Source organism: Gallus gallus, chromosome 2, assembly GCF_016699485.2.
Source record: "Gallus gallus isolate bGalGal1 chromosome 2, bGalGal1.mat.broiler.GRCg7b, whole genome shotgun sequence".
In the NCBI taxonomy this organism is placed as follows: Eukaryota; Metazoa; Chordata; class Aves; order Galliformes; family Phasianidae; genus Gallus; species Gallus gallus.
In genome coordinates, this window is record NC_052533.1 from 122,393,208 (window position 1) to 122,421,067 (window position 27,860).

The following is a 27,860-nucleotide window of genomic DNA, read 5'->3' on the forward strand; positions in this document are numbered from 1 at the left end:
AGAAATGTGGTGGCAGAGCAGCAAGGCAGGCCTGTACCGCTGCACCCCAGGTGATGGAGCCCACAGCTCCAGCCCCGCACTGGCCTGAAGCTGTCCAAATCTGGGAAGGATTTGGACTGCGCTCTTTGGTAGCTTGGAGATGCTTCACACTCTTCTACATCCCCCTCTCTCAGAGCTGGGGCAGGCAGCAGCACACCTGCCCCCTGGGGTGGCCTTCCCAGCACTGAGCAGCGGCTCGGTCCCCGTGCACCTGAGGACGGCTGAGGAGAGATGCCGGCTTTCCCACGCGTCGCCGCGCTGACCCACGCAGCCATCCCCCGCGCTCCACACAGCGGGGCCGGGGCGGGCGGGGCGAGGGAGCGCTGCTCTCCCCGCCCCCGGCGCTCGGGGCCACGCTGCTCCTGTCGGCGGGGAAGGGCATGGAGTTGGCGGGAGCGTATAAAAAGCCGCCGTGATGCGAAGCCGCTGTCCCGCCGGAGCTGCCGAGGGGCGCCGAGGGGCAGTGTGGCGCCATGATTAACCCCAACTATTACCCGTGGGGCTACGACGGCGACAACGGTGAGAGGGCGCGGGGCCCAGGCAGCGTGCCGGGCCGGCACTAACAGCTGCCCGCCACTGACTGCCGCTGGCTTTGTCTGTCTCCGGTTGAGTACGTGTTGTCATGGTGGGGTCAATGGGTGTATCCTATCATGTTTCTGGGCGCTGCTGGACTTTGGTCCAAATCCACTTCTGGTTTCTTCTTGGTGTGCTGTCTGACTCTTAGTAAGGAAAAGGTGCAGTTTGCGATGCGAGTTTGGGTTCAGATCAATAATGTGCAGTAATATTCCAGCTAGAATGATCTAAATGCTCATAACACAGCTCTTGACAGCTCATGACTAACAGCCTGTTGTTAGTAATCCACTTATTAATACTTATACTGACATAGCTCAGCGATGCCAACCTTCCATTCATTATGAAACTATAATTCATACCTAGCTGGAGGAGGTTTTCATGATGTTTCTCTGATCTTTTTTTCTAGGACCAGATCAGTGGCACAAAAATTACCCTACTGCCAAAGGACGCCATCAGTCCCCCATTGAGATCAATAACAAAGAAGTGCACTATGACCGCTCCCTGCTGCCGTGGTTTGCTAGTTATGATCCTGGCGCAGCTAAGACCATCCTCAATAATGGGAAAACCTGCAGAGTTGTGTTTGATGATTCTTTTGATAGATCAGGTTAGTTTTGTTTTCAGCTTGAGCTGTTGTTATGTACTAGCATATATCTCTCAGATTGGGTGAAAGAGTACTCTGAGTGCTCGTGGCTGTGAGAAGGTCCTTGTGTAGAGCCTGCATGTGGCATGTAGAAATTCCGTGCCTCCAGTATCCCACACATCTGACAGGAAAGGTATGAGACTACTTCTGAAGTCTGTAGGTAAAATCCTAGGGAATGAAGAGAGCTGCAGAAAAGCTTGATGCAGGATGAGTTAAGGTGAAGGATAAATTTCTGCAATTGCAAAGGCCAGTGCTGTTGTGTTGCTTCCTAGGGTCATAGAGTCCAGGCTTTGCCTGCGAGGACTGAATCCCATACAAGGCTATCTGAGATGCCCAGAAGAACATCTGTAACTGTCACAATATTTGAAAACCTTACTTGTGCGATTTCTGATAAATGAAGAAATGGACCAGATGTTGCCACCTTATCACGTTGTTTAATCAGTTAAAATGCCCTTTAGCATTCATGAGATTTTGTCTTAATTAGAAGGCTGAGAAATTCCAGTGCTTCATCTTCAATGTCCAGAATGTTCTTATGTCCAAAATGTTTAATCTCATTGCTCACAGTTACTACAAGATGAAGTGTGTGCTGCATATATAATGCATACCTTTTAAGAGTTAGGGGGGCCATGTATGTAGAAGAGTTATGTCTGTTCTCTTCAACAGGTGCTAGAAGTATTTGGCTTGTTGGCATAACCACTGAAGTTTGGTGTTGATACTCTTGGCTATATTTCAAAGGAAAAAACATTACATTAAAGAAGTATGAAATTGCATTAGTACTGAGATAAAAGGAAAAAAATCAAATGCATACCTCTCTCTTTATTCTTTTATTGAGGTCCAACAGAATTGTGTTATTTATAGTGCATGAGTTGATAAGAAAAAAAATGTCCATTTTAGTAAAATATTAGAAGTCTGTCTTCTGCAATGCACAGACTTAAATTTACTTATAAGCTTCATTTGCCACTATAGTATAATTAGGATTGACTGCAGTGATGAATAGGAGAAAATTTGCTAATAAGTTTATTAGTCTTAAATATCTACATGCATTAATTTGAGTTGGATTTTTAATGACTTGGGTTTCATGAAAACTGAGTATAAAAATGCGTTATGTAAGGTGAACTTGTTAATACACTAGCAAAACTCATGACTGACTATGAAGTCTTTGATTAACTTCACAGCAAAATGGGAATATTTACTGTTATTTGTTTAAAATATTATTCTTAATGTCAGACAGCACTACACATTAGTAATGCCATGTTGCTGTGACATATGTGAAGATCTCTGTGACCGTTACTTACATTTATTTTCATTACGTATTGGAACAGCATCAAATATATCAATCGTTGCATCTCTTGCATTAATGTTGGCTAGTGTTACAATCACTCAAGTTGTGCATGATGGGGAGTGTACAGGTACAGCAATACATACACTGCAGCTAGAAAGAGCAGAAAGGTTTGGAATGTGCTGAATTTTTTTTTCAGAAAACTACTCAGTAACTGCTGTGTTCTGATCTCAGAAATAAAGTGACTCATTGGAAGAAAAGTAGGTGTATTTTTTTAAGTCTTTGAAGGCAAGAAACATTCAGTGTTTACTGTTACGGCCTTTTTGTTATACCATTATCTGCAGTCTGTGGGTGGTGTTTCTTTTCTAATATAGTGCTAACTAGAGGACGAGTTCCACTGTGCGTGCTCCTACTGACTTGAGTAAATTCAGTAAAGTCTCTGTAAAGAAACCACCTGCTGCATACTATAAGACTATATAATAACAATCATAAGAAATTAAATATTTCATCCCCTTGGAACAAAACCATTCTATCTACATGTCCATTTACCTATCATTCTATCTATCTGAATTATTTCTGAGTTAGCCAGAAAAGTAAGGGCTTCTTTTATTTCTATAACTTTTTTTGGTTAGAGCAGTCATACTTGTGTCTGTACTTAATCTAGATTTTCATTAGTGGTGGATGAAATAGACCTATGCCTTCCCTTATTGCTAAGTAAATTGCAAATGACCTCTCAGAGTTTTACTTTCATTGTATTTTCTCTGCCAGGAAAACTTTGAATATCCACCATTTGGACAGTTTCTTAAATTCTAATTACTGGAGAGAACTTTCTGGAAGAAGTGCAGTCCAGTGTAATTAACATTTTATGTTGCAGAGGGCCTTATTGCTTTATCTTTGGACCTGCTCCTGCTGTTTATAAATCTTGGTTTACTTCGAGGATCTGCTTTATAACTGAAGACATTTCTGACAGATACTTGCTTTAGGAGCTGCGTTGTGTCTCTGCCGCTTGGCTGTGAAAGTTAATGGATCATTGTGGACTCAGCTGTCTCTCTTACCATACCTATGTCGAAGAAGGTGGTTGTGCCACCTTTTGGTGGCTTTGGCAGCCTACCTGTTTCATCAGGTACACACCACTGCCAGATTTCTTGCCTGGAATGGCAACTCAGATATTCTTTTAGATCCAGCAGTAACTCTGTTCTATTTTCAAATAGGACTGCAGTATTATTTCTACTAGCAGAGTCTTTTTGCTTCTAGAATTCCAAAAAATATTTGCACTGGAGGAGCATCCTGAAACCATCTAACTGGAAGGACCATTGTCATGATTTTGCATGAGTTCTGTAGCTTCTAATTTCCTTAACGCTAATGACTGCAGCCTGCTTTGGCATTCCTATGGACAGCGGGTTAGATCAAAAGTTCAATCTTGAAATAAGCAGTAGGGATGTATAAGTCTTCTTCTGGAATACAGACCCAGCAGCAGGAGAAAGACAGGCTAAGGCTATGTCAAATGGTGCTTTCGTTACCTCTTTAATATATTCTCTGGAAGTTCACTGGTCAAAGTGATTCGTGCTTATCCTTTTAATGAGTTTCTGATGGATGACATTTAAGGGTTTGGAGTACCACTGTGCAGGCACACTTTTTATAAGGCTGCCTTGATGCTTTTTACAGAATCGTTTGTTTTCTTATCAAAGACAGACTGTTACTGTAAACAGTGAGAGCTTGTTGCTTATCTTTCTTCTTTAGTATGACTAGCACTTGTGGACACCATTTCTAAGAGTACCACCTTGTGGGAAATTTCATTTATCTCTGTTAAAAGTAAAATAAGTTTTTGATGATCAACTTCTGATGAATAAACATATATTTGTTTACTTGTTCTACAATGAGGAGAAAACCCAGTAACTTTAACTGGCAAGCGTATCCATGCATGCTATAGATCTGGTTGATTCCTGGGTACTGAAGTGATACTAAGAGAAGTCAGTAGGTGTTACAGAAATAGCACGGCTTAATTCCAATGCTTGTGTACCCCAGTAGCTATGCTGCATACCACTGGATGGTATACTGCATACCACTAAAGGCTGCAAAGATAAATTCTTCCTTTGGTGCTTAGCACATTTATCATTTGTAGTGTCTTCATGAAGTTATTGAGTGTTAATGAGCAGTGCAGAGCTTGGGTCCAAGGGATTTAGGAACTGAGTTTCTGTTGACTTTGGACTTCTACATTACTGTTGAAGCTATAAATGCTTGAACAGCTAAGGGCCTTCTGAGGCTACAGCCTTCAGTTGTCTTGCAGTAATGCCTTACTAATTTCATTGCACTGTGGAACCCACCTTATGGATTTGGCAGCATGTACGGATGGTGAACCTTGTAAGAGCAGTTAGTTCTGGTCCTGTTTATAAACACAACTGGCTTCATGAGTCTGTTTGGTGCTCCCTATGTTGTTCCACTTCCATAGGATGTCTTCACAGCCACCAGGGGAGGTGTTTGGGTAGACATAATTTGGCCTAGGCTGCATCCTCCTGTGCTCTCTCTGGGGCAAGCACCTGCCCAGCTGACCACACTGGGAATGAGAAAAGATGTATTAGCCCATTGTCTCATGCTGCTCAGTTCTTGAGGGACAAAGTAGAAAGCGAGATTTTTTTTTAACTGAAATTGATCTTGTACTCTTTTTCTAACTGGTATATTGGTGTGAGTTTATTAGCATTTTCTGACAACAAAATCCCAGAAGACTGAAGATACCTTTAGAATTTGTTCCAAGCCACGTGTTTAACCAAAATGAAGATTCCTTTTATTAACTTGGAACTTTACAGACATTGCTTTGGACTGTTTTGTTCTAGATATTAGAAAACTTCATTCTTGCAACTGTTTCATTTTACACTTCTTAAAGCATAGGAGACTTTCATTTACTGTGGTAATTTCTACTTAAATTGTCATTCCACATATTTCTTTTTTTTTATACTGCACATCATTAAGGTTGGAAAAGACCTACAAGATCATTTGATTCAACCATCAATGCACTCCCACCATCCCCACTAACCATGTCTCTCTGTGTCACATCCACAGGTATCTTGAGCACCTCCAGGGATGGGATGGTGACTCCACCTCCCTGGGCATCCTGTTTCAGTGCATTGCCACTCTGTCTGAGAATAATTTTTTCCTAATATGCAACCTGAATGTACCCTGGCACAACTAGAAGCCATTACCTCTCGTCCTACTGGTGTTACCTGGGGGAAGAGGTAGAGCCACAACACAACCTCCTTTCATATCACTGTAGAGAGCAATAAGGTTTCCCCTGATCTTTCTCTTCTCCAGACTAAACAACAGCTGTTCCCTCAGTCATTCCCTGTAAGACTTGTGCTCCAGATCCTTCATACCTTTATTGCTCTTCTCTGGACACGCTCCAGGGCCTCAATGTCATTCTCATAGTGCCCAAAACTGAGCACAGTACTCAAGGTGCAGCCTCACTAGTGCTGAGGTACAGAGGGACAATCACTTCCCTGCTCCTGCTGTCTACACTATTTCTAATAGAAGCCAGAATGCCATTGGCATTCTTGGCCAATTCACTTGGAATGAAACAGAAAATAAACCTTTTTGTTTGTGGAGAAATGTTGATTTATGGATATCACCATCTTTGCATCATTTTGTCTGCTCAAAATGTCCTAAGTAAAAAGTAGTCTATTTATAGAGGAGTGAAGCAGGGATGTGTTAGCATGAGGTAATGCAGAGCTTCACACAATACCTGATCAAAAATGTCTGCTGATGGTCCATCTGCGTGAATAATGACACATTTTGGTCTTAAACTGGATTATTTGGTCTTACAGATCTATTTTAATGGAGAATTGATGGTCTTATTAGCTACTACTGTTACCATATCTGTATCAGCATTAGTCATGGTACTGCATGTCTGTGGAACAAGTAAAAGGCATTTGTAAAGAGTAACAGCATGCTCTTAATATTCAATAAAAAGTATTCTTTATGTTCTTAGTCCTTTATTTCTTGACGTGACCATAGATTTTTATTCCTTATCTTTCCAGACTTAAGGATATTTTTCTTTAACCTATAAAGGCCTGTTCCTGAGAACTGCTGTATGGAATGCTTATTAATTTATCTCCAAATATTACAAATGAGAATTGAATATTAATTAATATTTGATGAATGTTGAGAAGTTCTTCCCAATTTAGCGTGAGTTATTTTCAAACCCACTGCTTCCATTGCTGTGTAAATGTTGAGATTATTTAGAATAGAGACTGTTGCTTGTCACAGGCTGAAATTTTCTTTAGGACAATAGATTGCATTCTCAGTGATTGCTTTTCTGGCTGATTTGCTGTTACCATAGCCAGGAGAAGTGGCCATTATAACAGAAGCAGCATCAATGTTTTTTTAGCTTTTTAAACAAATTAGTCATTGTCTGCAGTACCAGACACAGTTCTGTAGGGTTTCATGGATACTTTTGTGTGCTTTGACATAGGTAAATATTAGATGGAATTTAGAAGGACATTAAGACACCTAAACTGAGGTGTCTTGTGTGGGCTTTTAAATGTAGACGAACTACATATCTAAACTCACATCTTATTCACTGGAGGTGGAGTCACGCTGAATCAGTGTAGTCTAGAGGGCAGTTCAGGTCACCATCTGTTGAGTGTCTGCTTAAAGCAAGCAGAATTACTTTAGCAGCTCAGTTGTTCTGATTAGAAACCTAATTCAGTTACCTCAAGAACAGGTATTTCATGCTGTTTTTGATTACATAATGTCTATTGCTTGGCTCCAGGTGCTGCTTTAGAAGTGTACAGTTCTTCTACAGATCTTGTATCATATCTGCCAGCCCTGTGCAGATATCTTCAGCATATCTCAGCTGCTCATGTTTATGCAGCAGAATTAAAACATTGATCTCAATTGACTATAATGAAAGCCTAGACACTTGCTGCCTGTAAGTGCTTGTGGCTGCAAATGGTTGCCTGAAGTGCTCTTGTACATTTCCAAAATAGTTCCAAGTAGGTGGTACTCTGGGAATGCAGGATCTCCACACAGTAATTGTATGTAAATATTTTTTAAATTCTATACATTTCTTAAAAGTAAGTTGAAATATATCTGAATCTAATGCTGATGCAGATTGTCACTTACAGTGTTGAGAGGTGGGCCGCTTCAGGGGGTCTATCGGCTGCGTCAGCTTCACTTTCATTGGGGTTCATCTGATGACCATGGCTCTGAGCATGTTGTGAATGGAGTGAGATATGCAGGAGAGGTAAGTGTCACCACTTTTTCCTTTAAAGTAGGGTATAAAGTAATATTTCTTATTATCATTTGGAGGGGAAGGGGCAAGAATTATGATTTGTCTGTTTTTCAAGCAGGTCTAACTTTATTTATCTGTGACGTTTTCTTCTTCCATGGATTCTTATGATTGTGAGTTAAGCTAAAGTAATTCTTATAACAAAAGGAAAGAAAAATATTGTGTGAAACAAAAGTTTCCATGTTTTCAAGATATTGTGGCTTGAAACATAGGGCATCAAGATTACTGAGAAGCAATGCAAACTTAATAAAACACTATTCTGAAAGAGTAGTGTCTTAGTGAAAGCAAAGAATCATGACCACAGAAATAAGAAAATATGTTACTTTGGTTTTCTGCCTTGAGGACAGTAAGAGAAGCTAAGAACTGTGGATTAATTATGTACAGAGCATGTATTCTTACGAATTCTTTGCTAAAATTGCTGTAATTTGTAAAAAAATTGAAATGAATTACATACAGGTAGAAAATTTCTGATATACATGTATATTCTGCCTGCCTACTTAAACATCTTTTCTCTTCTTCAGCTTCAAGATGAGACTTCTGTTATTCTTTACTCTTTATATACTGAGACGTTTGTAGATTTTTAATAAAAATAATATTCTAAATGATAATGTGATTGGTATAATTCATATTTCAATTTCTGTCTAATTTTTTGGAAACCTACTCCTCACTCTCATTTCTCATATAAATGAAGAACTCTAAATTCAGCCTCTAATGGCTTACAACTCACTAATGGATCTCTTTTTTATATCTCTTTGTTTTCAGCTACATTTATTACACTGGAATCCAAAATACAGTAATTACCTTGATGCTGTGAGAAGAACAGATGGTATAGCTGTTTTGGCCATTTTTTTGCAAGTAGGAGCTCTTGTTCCTCCTTTGTACTGCTACTGTAGTGGTTTCTATTCTTGCAGGGTTAAAAAAAACAAAACCTTCTGAATATATTTTCTAGAGTTCATATCGCTCTGAAGGGCTTGACTTTCAGTAGTGCATGCTTTTCAAGTTACAAAGTATGAGTCATATTATTTCAAACAGTATCTAGTACATTGTCCCAGCAGCTATAGTGTCACTATGTGGCTGGTGGAAGCTGTAAATCCAGATGTATTTTCCCCTGCTTTGGGGACACAGTGTCAGTAATGGCCCTTGGACCAATAGCAGTCAGCTGTTTGTTGTGCTAGTCATAGGCTGATTTCAAGGACAGATATTGTTTCTAGGCTATTTGTGAACTTTTTCCCAGGCAAAACTAACTCATAGACTATACCTGTAACCCATCCTTAGGAAAAAAAAAAAAAATTCTTTTAGAGGCATGAAGTCTTAGCTTGAAATACAGGCCTTTTTTTATGCCTCATTTAATTAACTTACGCTGGAGATAAAACAGATCAGCATCTTTCTGAGATCAGCAATTGTCAACAGTAGATATGATCATGTCTCAATTTCAAACTAGAGTGAAACTTTTCTTAAGTCTGTACTTGAATCTGAAGAGTTCTTTGCCTTTGTTAGGCTAAAATACAATGTCAAAAGGAATTACTTCATTGCAAAATTATCTGCAATGCTGAGCTTCTATACTGATGTCATTTCCTCATTTGAATCACAATACCCATTGGGATACAGACAGAAGGTACAGGCAGAAGACATATCTTACTTATCTGGTAGGAGTTATAGGTTTGGCCGATGCCTTATAATTTAATAGTTGGTTTATGTCTGGATGCACATTCGAAGAATATCAAAAAAAGGAAAGCTGATATGCAGAACTCTTTGGATAGCTCATTGTTTCTTCCTTACAGGTAGGGAAAACACCCAAACCAGAGATGAAAAGAATTCTTGAAGAAATAAATGCTATCAAAACAAAGGTAACAATGTTGGGCTGTTTTAATAAGAAGATTGCTGGGAATTCTCAGGATAAAAAAAACATCAAGAAGCACAACCTTGTAGTTTTTAAATTGTACTTTGCAGCATTGCCAGAGTATACTTGTAAATAAAATCAAGGGTAACTTTCCTTAGCAAGAAAAGTTGGGTTTTTTTTTTTTTTTTCTGCTCTCATAAGAGCCTTTATTGGCTTTAATGGACCTTACAACACTTGTGAAAAATGAGAATCATTTCACCAAGCTTCAATCTCCTGAAAACTAGACATGCAGTCTTAATCCCAAAGTAGATAGCAAGGAAGGAAGGGCACCTTTGGAAAATACTTCACTCTGCCTTGAGATAGTCTGCTTAATGGTTCTCTAGAAGTGCCACTAACTAGACATCTGTGTCTCAGAAAACTTGATGTGATAAGAATCTCATCATTAATATACAGTTGCTAGGCTGTCTTCTTTGTTATCAGCACAAATACCGAAAATGTAAAGTACGTCTTACTTCACTGTATAGTGACCTAACCCAGTTGATAACATAGGCAGAATTGCCATGAGAAAGCAGGCCAGAAAGAAGAGCATTTCTGCACAGAAAAGAGTGAAACACTTTGGTACTGAATGCTGCTTTAAATGAATTAGGTCAAGTTTAAAAAGTAATACCATGTTATTGTGTCATTCTCCATCTGTGAGGGTTATTCAGTCCAGTTGCCTTTGAACTATATCATAATTTGAAATGTGTGGACATGGCACAAAGGGACAAAGTTTAGTGATGGAACTTGGTAGGTCAAGTTGATGGTTGGACTTGATGATGGTGTTCTCTAGCCTAGGCAAGTCTATGATTGTGTGATTGTGTTGTTTAGATGTGTGCTTTTTCAGACCATGTATGTGTTTTTAATGTACAAGAGCCATGCTGTTTTTTAAAATGCCAGGCTTGAATCCTTACCTAATCTTGACCAGAGCTTGTTTTTTTGTTTGTTTGTTTTGTTTTTGTTTTTTGTTTTTTTTGTGTGTGTGTGTATCCTGTTTTGTTGTTGTTTTTTAAAGGGGAAAGAAGCTCCTTTTCCAAACTTTGATCCTTCAATTCTTTTCCCTAAATCCCATGACTACTGGACATACCATGGTTCTTTCACTACTCCACCTTGTGAAGAGTGCATCACTTGGATTGTTCTTCGAGAGCCTATCATAGTCAGCTCAGACCAGGTAAACTTCAAGCAAATAGTATTTTACTCACATCATTTTAGTTGTATGCTGTAAGCTGATCTGATTCTTTTGGCAATGAAACTGCTTACTCGATGCTGTGGGAAGTTCTGTGATTAAAAGGACAGTAAGGAACTGAATGCCTATGAAACTATGTAGGTCACTCTGAAAGTAATGCCTCCTATTTATTTCTAAGGAAACTACAACAGATACAAAGAACACAATAACAGTATTAGAGCAAATCTTAGCTACAAAATGCTATTTTTCAACATAATCACTACCATTAACTATGTATTTTTGCCTGCGATGAACAAGAGCCTTCGTACCATGCTTATAAGAATTTGCACTAGCAGAGGTGACCCGCTGTTGCCACTGCTGAAACACACCACCCACGACCTCACTGTGCTCACACCCACACCTTGATTTCCATGAACTTCATCAAATGTTGATGAAGGTCCATGAGTGCCAATTTTTCCACATGGAGGAATTCAGTGACACACCTTTGCTTCATACTCACTTCCATGTCAGACACCATTTTGTCAGACTGCCCTTCTGCTTCCATTTGTCACTTGCCAACAGAACATAATGGAATATTGACAGAAGGTTCAGCCTCTACTGTCATACCACCAACATCCGCCTCTGACATCATGAGCCAAGATAATAAAATAAAACTGATTGTTTCAGTGTCCCTATCAGAAAGGGGCCTTAAATGAACAGATATCAGAGTGCTTCATAAATCAGGAAAGTTGTAACACAATGGAGATGTTAAGAGTTAATAATAGTTTGAGGCAGGATTGATAGCAAGCAGTAATTACTATAGTAATTACTGTAGAATGTAAATGCTGTAGAAAGTTATTGGTCCCATGGACAAAGGACCTCCTGTGACATCAGCTAAAGAAAACACGCTGTCCTCTTTTTGTTTCCCTGTGCCCTCCTGCTATTAACTCTTGTTAATAGTAAAGGAAGGAGCTGCATGTGGTTTGCACGTTTTATTTTACACTGAGCTCTAAACCCTGCATTTCCCAAGACCCAATATTGGAAAGCTCTAGCCATTAGCCTGTGTTCTGTGACCATTTAAATCGGAACATTGAAACATTTAGCTAGATTGTTGTTGGGTTTACACCAACAATTTTGACTGTGCAGGGATTTGTCAACAAATTCTATTCTCTGAGTGTGTTTGTGCTAATGCTAATTCCCCCTCATTCTTGTTTATATACACTTGAATGCCCTTTTTCATCACCCAGTGATTCTACTGATTTTTTTTTTAAATCTGAGATTATTCCTCTGTTTAGCAGACTGTAATGATGTGATAGCACAATTTTTAAGACTTCAGCACAGTGAGAAGGTGAACATTAATCAAGTGACAGACATATTATGTAGAAATTATATACAGACACATAACTTTTCATCTTAGATCATCGGGTGATAAGGAATTTCATTGTGTTGATTGATGGGCATGTATCACAACAAATCTATTTGCTATTATGTATTTATCTGGCTTTTTATATTTCAAAGAACAGAATTCAGGCATGATGTGAACTTTAGCTGGCAAGAGGTGAAACATGGTAATATATTCATATAACTTATAGCATAATTTTCACAGCTTATTGATTTGATCTGTCTCCTGTTTCTTTTTCCATCCAAAAGCTAAAATACAGGGGATATTTCAAAGCTGATACTTTTGTGAAAAATACAAATATGCTCTGACTGGTTACTACCAAATCTGCTTGGAGGTTTATATCATAGATGACCAACTACAAATTTTATTGGGGAAGATGTAGTCACTACTGAGCATCTCCAATTTAAAATGAGTTTTGCAAGGAATGGCTAATCACGTCATTGATCCAGCTCCACGAGAAGACTTTCTGATCACTGATCTATTTGGATTGTAGTCTTTTTTTCAGCTTATCTGAAGTTAGCGAGTCTTGGGAGATATACAGGCAGATCTATAACTGGTCCTACTGCAGAAAAAAAAAAAAAAGAGCATTTAAGGTAAAAAGAAAGTTTCTACACAGAGATGGGACATTGGCTTTTTCCTGAGATAGCTTTTAACAGGCAGAATTATCAGTGTGTGTGTGGTACCATATACAAGTACAATAGACTCTTCTTACTCCAGAGAGTCTGCAGTTCATATGATTTATTCATAAGAGAACAATCACGTTACCAATTATTTCTAATCCTGGACAGTGTGCTGTCATTGCAGTATTTATTTATTTTGTGCACATGCATGTGCATCACTTGGATGTTTTTGCATCCAGCTGGCAATAGTATATTAGCCACCAGGATAAGTGCAGTCACTGAGAAACAGTACTCTGCAGGAAAAATCATGTTCACTGGAAATCTCTGTGACAGATGTAGTGCAGGCAGCCTGACTGTTCAGGTTAACTTTCATTAAAGGGTAGGATTTAACTTTGGAATTCCTCTATCCAATTGAAGACTCATCTTTTCACCCTTACATAGCTGGAAGTATTCAAGGCCAGGTTGGGTGGGGCCTTGGGCAACTTGATCTAGTGGATGGGGACCCTGCCCATGGCAGAGGGTTGGAACTAGCTTGGATATGTTGATTATTTTTTTTTTTTTTACTCAGTAGGTACATTTTTTTTTTCCCAAAACATCTTCCAAAACATAATAAAAAACACTAGTATCTTCTCTAACAGTACTTTTTCAGTATTAACAAAAGTGATGAACTATTTTCATATCCTACTGTTCCCATACAAATTACTTTTCATTTGAAATAGGTAACTTAGTTTCAGATGAATAATCCATCTGATGCATATTGAGTATAAATGTGATTCTGTCATTGCTCATGCTTTTTCTAAGTTGTGCAGTGAAGGACAACATTGAGATCCATGAGCTGGCCCTAAGCTAGAACGAATAGAGGCATGGTGAATGTGGATTAACAACCCAGACAGAAGTTCTGCCTCCATTAGACTTGAACTCTGTGCTACAGAAAATAGATACATCAGCATACTGAAGCTACTTGTGAGGAAATTTAACTTGTGATGTGTGTGGAGATACATTTTCAAATGTACACAAGAAAAAATGTATGCATCCTCTTCACAGTAAGCCAGGGAAAGGGAAATGTCAAGTGTGTGAATCACAGCTGATATGCTTTCTGTCTAATGTCATACCTGGCAGTGGCAACAAATGAACATAATGTGTCTGTGGGTGGGTGTATGTTTTTGAGAATCAGAGAGCAGTAGAGGAAGAGAATTATATGGTTTTGAAGAATATGGCAGAATTTTTATGGCATCTCTCAAAAAGAATACAGCTTGATTTAAAAAAAAAAAAAGAAAAGAAAAAAAAGAAAAAGAAAAAAAGAAACACCAGAAAGTGAAGCTGCAGACCCTTTTTACAGTCCATCTTAAATCTTGACCAGGTCATTATCCAGATTTAACTAATAACGTATTTGTCTCAGCAGCAGGATATACGCTCTGCTGCAGACCCACCACAGAAGTCATCAATTAGTTTATCATTTAGTCTTAACACCCTTTAACACCTTTCAATTCTAGTTGCTGGTAAACAGACATTGAGGTGGGGTTAAAGTAGAAGTTTATTAGGACATAGGCTAATAGTAGAAGTTTGTTAGGCTGTTCTAGTCACATATTCATAGAATCATAGAATGACCTGGGTTGAAAAGGACCGCAATGATCATCTAGCTTCAACCCCCATGCTATGTGCAGGGTCACCAACCACCAGACCAAGCTGCCCAGAGCCATTTCTGAGGATATTCTGAGCCATATTCTGGGGAATTCCTACTATTTATGTAGCTGTTCTCAGTTCTGTAGATAATGCATACATGATGGTACTTAATTTCTCACAGTGCTGTTCACATGTGACCCGTTTTTTGTCTCTTGATTATTTCTAAGAATATTACTGGTAGGAGACAAGGTGAGTATGGTTACTATGGTGATGGGGTGAAGAATGTCCTCAAAATTTGAAGGAGGCTTTATCCCCTGCTTCTGGATCTGGACCAACCTTTTTGTTTAACTACTGGGCTTATGGATCTGATCGCAACAGATTTCCATGACCATACTTTGATTTTGCTCTCCTGCAGATGGCGAAGCTCCGTACCTTATCAAAGAATGCTGAGAATGAACCTAATCTTCCCCTTGTCGATAACTGGCGCCCAACTCAGCCTCGGTATTTCAGGATGGTGAGCGCATCATTCCTTTAGGACCTGGCTCAGGTTTATTGCCCTTCAGTGAGGTGATCTCTAGAACTAGGAGATGGTCTTGCTTTGGATCCTCTGTTGCATTTTACACAGGACTCCAGCTGTAGGTTTGGAGGCTGAAACTTTGAGTTGTGAAATGGGAATTTCACTTTCAGAGGATAAAATTTACATTTGAAAATCCTATTATTAAAATGGAAATAAAAAATCTGTTTGGCTCTTCATAACTGCTTTAGCATTAGCTTTTGTTATTAGTGCGAAGGAAGAAAGAAGATGTTACTAATGAATATAAAAGCATTTCCTATTGCCTGTGTCTCTTGGTGCTTGCCTTATTACAAACTAAAGAGACTGCAGTTAAAAGAAGTAATTGTTTTCAAAATAAAACCATATTTTTCAGTAATTGTTTTCAGATTAAGCGTGTTCTGCTCTGAGCTGCACCAGTTATGCACATTAATAAATGAGAGCACTGTTGATATTTGATATTCATATAAAATAAGTAAGGATAGCAAATTGCTACATTACCATTGATTTCAAGATCAGCTTTTAACTTGATAAAACAAAGGACAGGTGTAACAGGGGTCTATTCTGAAAACTGTATTAACTAAATCATATTTAGATAAAATAATAGAATTGAGGAAGAGCTATTTCTATCTGTGTCACAACTGGTTGTCCATATTAAAAGACTAATTTGTATTTCAGCGTTATAGCAATCAAAGTGACATGGATTTTGAGAACTTCATCTTTATATCCTAAATGCGTATATTTTCTCCATGTATGCTGAGAGCTTTTCTCTGTTAAAAGATTGTTAAGACAGCAAAAGTTCTTAATTTTTTTAGTGCTTTTTTGAGGCAGATTTTTTGTTCATGTGCAAATATAATTGATTCTGCTATTAATGAGATTTGTGCATAAATATCTGAATCCAGAGTTTGACTCTTCTGATCAAAAGGCAGTAGACAAAGGTGTTCTTTCTCTTTTGTTTTGGCCTCAAGAGCAATGGAGCAGGATTGTAAGCCTATAGTTGAGATAACAGCATTTCTGTATTTAAAAATCCAATGTTAATAAATACATATACTTACGGTTTTTTGTTTTGCCTGTTTATTTTTTCCTCGTTTTGGAAGCATGAAAAATAGCAAAACTTTAAAGAAGAACTTTTCAATGTCCTCTGTAATACATCCTCGTGAAAATTGATGATGGATTTTCAGACTTTTACTTGATCTTCCAGAGTACTGAAGATATTTTATATGACTGCAAGGAAATAACATCTTAAGTGTGGTATGTGGCTGAGACATCCACATCAATTCTTCTAGTGAGATCGCCTTTTTCTGGCACCGGCTTTCTTGTAATATCATATGAATCAACTCCTTCACAAGTTGATTTTATGCTGGAGAAGTTCAATCTGTATTTAAAACGACTAATCTGAATGGTAACTTAGATTCAGCTCTGGAAATACAAAGTGCTGTAGTGTCTGCGCCATGAGTGAATTCTTAGCTACTCTTTTCTAGGACAGGAGAGTGCTGCTGAGCTTACTCATGTGACAGGGGATGTGCTTCTGAACAGTCTCCTTACCTTGCATTCTTCCTTCACATAGGCAGTGTATTGGCTGGGAAATTTCTGTGTGTGTTGCACTGCAGTGTTCATGTTTTTTACTTCTCATTTGCAGCCATATTGTGATGGGATTCAGATGAGTTAATACTTTCTATGTTGCACATATACAGTTCTGATTTTGACATAGGTTATCTTACATATAATTCCAATTACTCAGAATTACAATCAAAAAGCCTATGGAGGTTCTTATGTTTGGAAAAAAAAAATAAATGCTTGATTAAATATATTTTTTTCTCAGTTAGGTCATTCCAAGACAACTCAAAGCATAGCTTCTTGTTTGACCACCAGTACCCAGCACAGTGTAAGCTGTAGGGATAAGGACGTGCTGTTTGACTGTGCTTTCTACTTGAGGCAGGTTTAATTCACAAAGGTTTATTTATCTCGTATCTTAAATAAATATCTAAAACAGAAACAGTAAGTATTCTATATCTGAGTAATGATTCTATTCTGAACAGGAATGCAAGTCGCATAACATTGTTGACTTTGCAGGACAGGGTTTTGATGGAATACCCAGTGTTTCCTACCTGTGGGTGAAAATGGCTATTTCCTGTTGCATGCAAATATGAGAAAACAATATTATTAATATATTTCTACTTCCTTTTCTTCAGTCAGTTCTGTAGTATATATCCTCTGTTAGAAGATAGGTTATTTTATGAAGACAACTATGTTGTACATATTAGGGCTTTGAGTAGGCTATATCTTTCTTGAAATTTATGATGATGAAAAGTTGGGACATACAATCTCAGGGTTTTTTAAATGATGAGATGGTTTCCCAGTCACATTTTGTGAAGGAACTGTTTGGGTTCTGTAAGTGAATCTAAGATCAGCCTCATCCTTTAGAGTTAAATCTCTAAAGGATGCTCTTTTAAACTTGCAGACTAAGTAACCTCTAAAAAAAAGTGTAATTTGACTTTCTCATCCAAGTGGTTCCATAGTATATTTATTCGTCATTAGTAAAATGTAGACTAAACTAGACCCAGGACTGTTTTCACTCGGTTCCAGGTATACTCCAACAGTCTTTTTGTGGACTCTCTTGCAGTGCCTAAGGGACTGTGTGAGGTAATGGATGAATCAAGAACACAGTGGTTCTGCAAGAGTCAGAAAAAAAATTAGAAATGTAGGAGTACAAGGAAAACAAAAAGCTTAAGAAGGGGGGCGGAAGGGGCACTGGTGTTGTAGATTGAGCTGTTAACTGCAAGTATGAAGAGATTAAGGAGAGTTTGAAGGCAGAAAGGAAGGTAATGTGAGTCAGCGTTCAGAATGTGTTCCCTCCCTTCCGGCCACGCTCTTTTTTATTTTACAAATGTCCTTCTGTGCCTTTAGCTTGCAGCTTTCTGTAACTATAAGAAAAATTAATCACTGATGTGAATGAATTCAGGAACACAGGTCACTGTAGTCATAACATCCCACACATCTCACTTCTATCTGCACATTTCCTCTGTGGGGGTGGTAGTGCTAAGTGCAGTGAGAGCAGAAAGCCCTGGATCCTTGTTTTTTAGCTGAAAAAAACCCACAAAGCTGTTAAAGAGGGAGAATAGAATTTTCATCTGTACGGAATGGAAAACAGGGAATTATACTTTACTTTATACGGCTAAGATATATGTGGTATTTCAGTGCTGAGAAGAAGCAATCCTTCCCTCTAAAGCAGAAATGCAGACGCGAGACATTCAGCCATGTTGAATAGCTCATTGACAGCCTCTTCTCTAAGTCACTGTTCATCCTCTACAGATAGCAAAAATAGAGAGCTGGGCCTAGTTCTTTACTACTGCGAGTCTTCCTGAAGCTTGAAACATTTAAAGACACAGATGTACGTGCATCCAGGTCACTGGCATTCTTGAATATGAAGGTGCATATGGAAAGAATCGTAGCTTTTTTTATAGCACTAGAGGTAATTATGCTTATCAACAATGAAGATGAATCACCATCAATTTTATATAGGATCTGCTTAAAGATCAGACTAAAAGATGTCCATGACAAATGTGTGAGAAGTGTATTTTCATGTTGCTCGTTGGGAGCCTTTGACGTAGCCCCAACATCATGCTGGTCTGAGAAGGTATGATTATGATAACTACATGTAGCTAGGCAGGAAACAACTGGCAGTCTCACTTTATGGAAATCTCCGAGGCAGGCAAGAAGAAGTAGATACACATATTGATCTGAAAATTTCTATTAAAATAGACATGGATTTTAATAGGGATGAAGAGACAAAATCATTTAAGTGGTATGTATATTTGAAGAATTCAAACTAATCACATTTTGGTTAGATTTGTACTTCATTTGATTAAATGAGATTTATTTCCGCGTCCAAATTTATTCTGTGGGCATTTCACTGGAGTCATCTTAATGATAAAGGGCAGATTTGAAGACCCCCTCTTTCATGTTAAATAAGACGGTTTGTAAAACACAATGTGCCTGGCTACAAAGACCACGAGAAAAATTCTGAATTGTTTTGCTCAAGTTTCAGATTCTGTTGTAAAAAGAAGAGTTCAGATTTCTCCTCATAGGGAAGGAATCCACAGTAATGTCTGTTATGTTTTCAAAAAGAACTTAAGCAGTGCTGCAAAATAGAAATTCACTACTCATCTTGCCACTTCAGATGTGTGAAATATGAAAGGTTTTTGTTCATCAGCATGGCTTTTAAACCAGAAGCTCTGTAACATTGTTTTCCTCAGCAGAAAAGACCATGAAGGAACAGGGTAAAGTGGAGTGAATTGGTACATGGGCAGTATAAGCAATGCAACTGATCTTTGTGCATTTCTGCTTGCTTAGTGTTTTCACACTTTGGTTTCTTTATGGCTACTACTTGACCTCCTTATTCACTTTCATGATATCCAATATAACATGAAGACTAGGCAAATATTAGTATTACCTATGAAAGAAAGAGGGTAAGAAAAGATAGCAAGATACGAAAAAGAGGTGAAGATTAGTCCTCTGTTGAAGACTGTTTATTCTTTTTTATTATTATTATGACTTGTGCTTAAGTTATTTCTGTTAAAAATCTGAGCTATTAAAATTAAAATCTTATTCTCTTTATAGGATTTCTTAGGAAGGATGATGCTAACTTGTGGCAGCAGCCTAATCATGAATTTGTGCAGCCTCACTCTGTGGGCAGTTCCCCTTTTTGCATTCCTTTTCCCAGCTGCCCTGGTCTCCTTGTGTTGTTCTGCATAGTGCATGGATAGACTTTGTGCAAGGAACACACTATGCACAGTGGGACCGTTTCTTATATTTTGGGCCTATGGACAAATCACAGTGTTGTTCTGCAGTCTGTGCTGCTTCTGGAGTAGCAGTCATAGGCTCCCTGCGTTTGAGTTTTTGGTTTGCAGTATGTATGGTGTCAAGTCTGCTCCCTTAGTCTCATCAGCCTAAGTATTACTAATACACTCTCCATGGAAAGGAATAAGATCATATTCCCACTGAAATCTCTCAATTTACAGTCCTTCCTCAGGTGTTCAGGGAAAATGTCTTGTTTTCAGCCACTTCAAAGATAAGCATGTGGGAACCCATTTCATGGGTATAACATCACTCCTGAACACTTTTTTAGAGTTAAGTTTTGGTGATGGAAAAAATTGGAGATTTTCTATGACATAGTCTGTACAGCTAGAATTGTGCTGTCATGCATTTTTTGTGACCTTGTTGTAAAGCATCCTATGATGAATATTTGGGGTCACAAGAACTGATTGACATGGGCATTCTGTCCTGTTCTTGGGCAGTTTTACATTAGTGTCATCTCTCTAGACATGAATTCTTCAATCTGACAGCTGGAGAAATCCATCTTTCCAGAAGGACACGTGTTAATCTCTAACTATGATCATTAGATAACATATCATGCCTGCACTAGAACATGCTGAAATCTGGCTTGTTTTGGATGATGTTTGATCCCACTGTCTCAAAGCCGTTTTCCCATAGACCTATTTCTCTGTGCTATTAAAGCCTAATGCTTGTCTATATATATTAATGTATAACAGTAGATATCAGAAATGCTTGCTATGTAAATAAACCATATACATTTTTGTATTTTTTTAATGTGAGATAGTATTTTGACTGAAAAGACAATTAATTTCAGACTCACAGGAGAAGAAGCATCTTTCTACTGAAATTACTGTTGCTTTTACAAAACCTGCCACATCTAGCAATCTTCCGGAATAAAGTAGCTGAGGAAACAGCTCCCTGTTCCAGAACTGGAAATATTCTGCAGAATGGGAGAAAAAGAAGAAAAGGCCATCAAAACGGAATAGATTTGATTATTTCTGAGATCTTTGGGGCAGTTGCCTTTTCTATTCTCTAGCGTACAAATGCAGTGTTAATTTTGAAGAAGCTAAAGAGTGTCTGATCTTAAGAGGAAGAAGCAGATTTTTCTTGATATTGGTCATGCGTGAAGGAAAATGAAGAACTTCATAGGTCTCAGAAGGAGTTGGAGAAAACTGGGCAGGCAGTGAGCAGATACAGATGATCACAGTAAATGTGTGTACTGATCTAAAGGTAGAATTCACTATGGTTGGAGAAAGTAGGAAGAACTTCTAAAACTAGGAAGTGGTCAAATTCTGTCTTTTGAAAACCAGAAATGTAACTCATTGGTAAGTTGAAATCAACTCCTTCAAGAAGGTAGATGGCTGTAGCTTTTACTCTTTATGTGCTGCAGCAAGACAGAGATGTAGTGATCCCACATGGAAGCACAGGGCAGCATTAACATTCACAGATACGTGGTGATGAGACAGAGAACCTTCTTTCCAGTAGATGGTTAATTAGACCTGCCGTCTTGCCTTATATTCCTGTGGGAAAAAGCTTATGCAAAAAGGCATTGTGTTGGTTTGGTTTTTTTTTACTTCTGAGTTTACTTCTCTTAATGCCAATGTACTTGTTCTACTCTTCAGTAGCGGGGCTCAGTGTTGTCTGACTTAGTGATTGTCTACAAAAGCAAGGTGAGGAGAATGAAAGCAGAAATCTATGGAACCATGTCAGCAAGCAAATGGAAACACTTTGAAAGCTCAGGTCCCAGGGTTCTCTGCTTTGGGCAGTATTCCGAAGATTATGATACCTGGTAGAGAAGTCTCATGGTTGTTGCAGTTCACAGTGAATGATGAGAACGGTTTGGGGGCTTTTTTGCATTTACTTGCAAAATGTGTATTCAGTTAGAAGCATCAGAATGGTGAGGAAAGAAACACTAACAATGTGAATACTATGCAAATACAGCTAGGGAACTAGGCCATAGGCTAGGACATAGACACAAAAGATCCACCCTCTTCTACCTTCTCCCTTTGAGCCGAGCAGAGGAATGGTGAATCCATAACACTTCTGCTACTTGCAGAGAGACTCTAAGAAAAAATACAGTTATCTGTGCATTCACATAGAAGTGTCTTATCTTTATTTTACCTATTGGATTATAGAAACAAAACCGGACAAACGCACTCTGTCAGTGATGCTCTATGGTAATCAACCATTACTCACTGCTTTGGTACTGATAACTTTTCTGTGCATCTCAGATGGAAGATAATATTGTTACATAGTTTGTGAATAGTTCACTGCCAAGAATCAGGGTAAAATCCACTACAGTCCATTTTCAGAAGCCTCTGTGACCCTTGAGAATTCTCGATGGAAAGGATTGTTCTTGCCTGTATTGGAAACAAGTGACTGTACAGCAAAACCACTGAAGCTTTGGAACCGACACTGCTGTGCCTGGAGATGCAGCCCATTTGGAGTCCTGCATGGACTGCAGGAAAGGTTGTAGACCTTTTCCAGAGGGAGGACGAATGGTCTCCTCGCATCTTCTTGATGCTCCATGCAACAGAGAAATGAAAACTTGAAAACGTTCTTTCTTATTCTGATTTGGCCAATAGATTCAAACATGTCCAAGAGGGACTGTCAGTCAGATACATGCACAGGTGAATATGCACGTGCACTTTTTGTTTTGGCAAGCAAAACCACTTATCTGTTCTTAAAGATCAAAATGACCATTATAAAGAACAAAGGAATATGAGAGCCCAAATAAAATGTCATGATCTCAGAAAGGTTTCTGACTCTTAGAAGGGAAAACACCCTTTTTGTGAGATTACTATTTTTCTAAAATTTATGAATTCAATTGTAGTAATATAAATTAGGTATGAGCTGAAGACAGAATGTGAGATAATGTATTAATTAATGGCATATAACAAAAAATGAGCTTGTTTTAGTTAGTGATTCCTGTTTGAAAGAAAAGTTTTTCTTCTTTGGTACTGGCATTTTTAAATCACTCTCGTTTCGAGGAAATGAAAAGAGTGAGACTCTTCAGCAGAGGCTGATAATCAACAGATCTTTCTAGATCACTGTTTCAGGAGCTGACACTTTCTAATATATGGTTTTTTTCATAAGAAAAATAATAAAACCAAGGCAACTTCAAAGCTGAGACTCATACTCCAACAAAATGAAAAATAAAGTGTGATGAAAATGATTCATTTCTTGTGACAGGACCTATGTTTTATTATCTCATGAAAAATTCTCTTGATCTTTGCTTCTGCATAAGGCCATTAAGAGAAAAGGATGAATATCTGTAGTCACATTCTCCTCTATGACAAACATTTACAGGCTGCTATTTGACCCTCCAACCTGGCAGAGCAGCTCTTTTATAGCTTTTTACTCATGACATTGGTGTGGGAGTTTTCTGAGGCCACAGCCGAATGTGACTGAGCAGCTGTTCTGCTAGGGATCACTGATGATCTTTGTGTGAAAAAGGTGATTCACTAGAAGATTAAGTGTATATTTGCTCTATATAAAAGCCACATAGCTTACATATATTCCTTTGTTTACTCTGGCAGATTTATGAGATGATACAGATGGGTTTCATCTTAGACACTTGGATGTCTCGCTGTGTCTTGTTCTCTCCTGCCAGACCAGGATGTATTTCCTACAGAGCCTTTCCTACAGAATCCTCTGATTACTATTTTCTTTTCCCCACGAAGTCAGCTGCTTCACTTCTTGGAGGATAAAGAATCACCCAGGTCTTAGTTACTGGCATATTAACCTTGGCTGGCAAGTTTTAAGTCTCAGCTCCCTCTGGCTGGATAACTACAAGGTCTCATGTATGCACAGTGTCCCAACAGTCCTTTTAAAGCACACCTACAAAACCTGCAGTTGGACATTATTTTATTGTGCACTTTGTTTTACATTTGCTGGGAAAAAAAAATGCTTACAGTGCGGCTTCTCCTTGAAGAAGAACATAACAACATTCTGAGCTTAGGTTATATGTTCATTTGCATGGTGTTGTGTTAACTGCCAATCCAGACTGGAAGACTTCTCTAGATGTGCTCTCTCTGAGAGAAAACATGGACACGGGAAATTTGCATAGATAGACTTAGGATTTAAAATCATTTCTTAAATGTGGAAAAGGTTCTTTTTCTGTTAGTCTCAGTGAGAATCATTGTGATCTTAGGCTTATCCTGAGAAATCAGCTGATGCTTATGAAGGAGTGACGATTTTACTTGCATTCTTAGCCTTGAAGTTTTATCCTAATTCTTTGCATCTCTTGTTTTCTGTTTTCTGCCTTTGAGCTGTCCCCAAGTGATTGCATATCTGTCACGTGTAAGCTTTGCCTTGGGGGAGGAAAGTCACCAATCTGTGGCATTTCATACTGAGTGACTGTAGAGCTGACAAAAACAAACAGCTTAGATCAAACTTTCATTCCTGCGTTACTCTGATCAAATTTTGCCAGAGCACATTTGTGCAGACAGATCAAGACAAATTTTCATTCCTGATGAGAGTCTTCAGTTTCAGCAAGCATACCATCAAAGTCAGGGCACATACAGTGTGGCAATAGTCACCTAAGGAAAGAGACTATGCAGAGTGCACCGGGTTTGTGCGCTTTTGTTTCCAAAGGTTGTAATAAATGAAATGCAACTCATATTCTTAGACAGGCTAGGGATCAGTGATGTACTACCTAACGTTTCTTTCTCGACATCTTTAGACATTTCTGGGTTTTATTGAGCGTATGTTAAATGTTTTATGAAGTGTGTATTAAGGAAATGTTTTGCTCAGTTTTCATTCTTTGCTTCTCTGGCAAAGCACCCCTGAGAGACTCATAGAGGGACACAGACTGTAGAGAAATTATGGAGTTGAGGAACATCCAGAAGTGCCTCAGCACTCCTGAGTACTTTCAGTTCTACTCCCAGCTAGGTTTTGTTCAGTTCTACATCTTTACACCCCATATTGTTCTGATACATTTCTGCTCCATACTGTTAATTTTGCCTGTTCTCATGTTAGTGTTCCTTTCTTTTAAAAAATGCTGATGGGTGCAAAACCTGAGAAAACCGATCTGTACTGCATCCAGAAGGTGCACTTTTCAGGTAAGGGACCCCTAGGCAACACCTGAGGAAGTGAGATTAGACAGTTTCTGTAATGTTAGGTACCTACAAACGGTTAACTCTCTTTCTGTGCTACTTTTATATATCCCTTGCTATAAATGTTGTTTAAGATTTCTGAAGATAAGGCAGAGAATCTAGATATATGTGCTTAAAGATGTTGTGGACTTGCATATATGTTCAGTGTTACTTTGAATAAACCAGAAGCAGGGGATACAAAAGTTCATCAATGAGAATAAAAAGATACAGAGGACAAGGCTTGGAGTAACTTGAGGGACAACAAATGTATGGTGCTGATGACACATTGCTTGGATTTTCACACTGCATAAGAATTGCTGTCATGAACAGGGATATACTCCAGTCAAGGTTATGGAGCTTCGGATAAGAGAATTCCTTGTCTGAGATTTTCTAGTCTCTGCAGCTACTTTTACAGCTGCAACAAGTGAAACAGAGATGAGGATCTGCTGGCCACAGAATTTCAGCTTTGGAATGAATGAATGAATGTTTCCTCCTGATAATTGTCTGTACTCAAACCCACTGCAGTATCCTCATTCTCAATGAGTATAACTGACTACAGTACGGCAAAGGGTACATTAACAGTCCAAGCCCAATAGACAGCCAGAGTAAGAAGTGCCTGAGTTGCTCTGAGGCCACCTCTGTCTGATTGTGGGAGTTCTCAAGAAGCTGGGTTTCAAAGAAGAGCCATGCCAACAAGGCAGCTTTCACATCTCCTTCAGTATGCAATGCAGGAGGCAAAGCATGCAACTCTGCAAGGTATGCTACAGCAAGAAGCAGCCAGGAAACAAGTATTTCATGGCCAGTGATGAAATGTGTGGTATTTGGTAATAATTTCTGCTTTATATTAGGGACTGTGCACTAAAGAGTATCCCACAGAATCATTCTAAAACTGCTGAGTATAGCTCCTCAATAGTGTGATTAGAATCACAGAATCATAGAATTGCTCAGGCTGGAAAAGACCTTAAAGATCATCCATAGGTTGCAGTTGGACTTGATGATCTTTAAGGTCTTTTCCAACCTGAGCAATTCTATGATTCTATGATTCTATGATTCTAACCATACTACCCTAACTCTAGCAACCCTCTGCTAAATCATGTCCCTGAGCACTACATCCAAACAGTTTTTAAACACATCCAGAGATGGTGAATCAACCACTTCCCAGGGGAGCCTATTCCAGTGCTTAACAACCCTTTCTGTAAAGAAGTGTTTCCTGATATCCAACCTAAACTTATCCTGGCACAACTTGAGGCCATTTCCCCTCGTCCTGTCACCAACCCCGCTCTCGCTGTAAACACCTTTCAGATACTGGAAGAGATCAATAAGGTCTCCTCTCAGCCTCCTCTTCCCCAGCCTAAATAGTCCCAGTTCCTTCAGTCTCTCCTCATAGGGTATATTCTCCAAGCCCTTCACAAGCCTTGTTGCCCTTCTCTGGACCTGCTCCAGCACCTCAGTGTCCTTTCTGTATTGAGGTGCCCAAAACTGAACACAGTACTTGACGTGAGGCCTCACCAGTGCCGAGTACATAGGCAGGATGACTTCCCTAGTCCTGCTCACCACACCATTCCTGATCCAAGCCAGGATGTCATTGGCCTTCTTGGCAACCTGGGCACACTGCTGGCTCATACTCAGCTGACTGTCCATCAGTACACCAAGGTCCCTTTCCACCAGGCAGCCTTCCCAAGCCTGTAGGGTTGCCTGGGGTTGTTGTGGCCAAAATGCAGGACCCAACACTGGCCCTATTGAAACTCATACAGTTTACCTTGGCCCATCGATCCAGTTTATCTAGGTCCTTCTGTAGTGCCCTTCTCCCCCCAGGCAGATCAACGCTCCCTCCCAACTTGGTGTCATCTGCAAACTTACTGAGGGTGCATTCAATCACCTCATCAAGATCATTAATAAAGATGTTAAATAGAAGTGGCCCCAGTACCGAGCCCTGGGGTATACCACTCGTGACCGGCTACCAACTGGATTTAACTCCACTGACCACAACTCTTTGGGCCCAGCCATCCAGACAGTTTTTCACCAGTGGAGTGTACCCCCATCCAAACCACAGGCAGCCAGCTTCTCCACGAGGATGTTGTGGGGGACAGCATCAAATGCCTTACTGAAGTCCAGGTAGACCACGCTGACAGCCTTCATCCACTGATTATTATTCATATAATGATCTCTGAAGGCTGTATACTACCACTTTTATGTGTATGCATTGATTTAAAATACAGGTTTATATAGATTGGATCTGATGCATGAAATGAGAAATGTCATGCTTTGATTTTTAATGTGCACCACAGAAATTAAAAGCCTGAATATCAGTTTGTTCATTATAACATCTCATAATATATTTAGCTTTATTTTTGTGTGTGTTTTGTTTTTTTCTTTTTTAATCTATACATAAATGCATTTATTTAATCACCAGATGCAGGAGAATGAGATTGAATAAATGGTTAGTCATAATTCCCTCTTTTTTTTTCTTAGTGATTTACGTAGTGCATGGCATAACAAACCCCAGACATAAATTCTGTCTCAGACACTTGTCAACATAGCAATGGGAGATGTTGTTGCCAGCAGAATTACCACATCAGTGTGGCCACATTTGTCTTCTTGTTTCATGTAGGTCACATGGATCGCAATTAAAAAATAATACACATATATAGAAACACAAACATAGATATTAAAGAACATAGGTATTCTCATTGAAATTCCTGAATAATTTAAGATATAGCGTTGATATCTTGTTACAGATATACAATGACTTATTAAGCAACAGCTACATCCGCTTTCCTTTGTACTTTATAGATTCTGTGTCCAGAGACTGGAAGATTTGGACAGCGAAAGGGAGGAAGGAAGGGAACTTCAAACTCAGATAATTATAACATTAAAGTT

At 38.9% G+C, this 27,860-nt stretch overlaps 1 protein-coding gene across 1 annotated transcript; it reads left to right on the forward strand.

Moving 5' to 3' along the window:
* The first annotated feature begins 467 nt into the window (after window positions 1–467).
* On the forward strand, window positions 468–16,103 carry CA3B (carbonic anhydrase 3B). The gene is made up of 7 exons (NM_001277410.2): window positions 468–558; window positions 1,019–1,216; window positions 7,649–7,767; window positions 8,575–8,667; window positions 9,594–9,659; window positions 10,704–10,859; window positions 14,914–16,103. Exons 1-7 carry the CDS (start codon window positions 513–515, stop codon window positions 15,031–15,033), a joined length of 798 nt encoding a protein of 265 aa, NP_001264339.1. The 5' UTR covers window positions 468–512; the 3' UTR covers window positions 15,034–16,103.
* The last annotated feature ends 11,757 nt before the right edge of the window (window positions 16,104–27,860 follow it).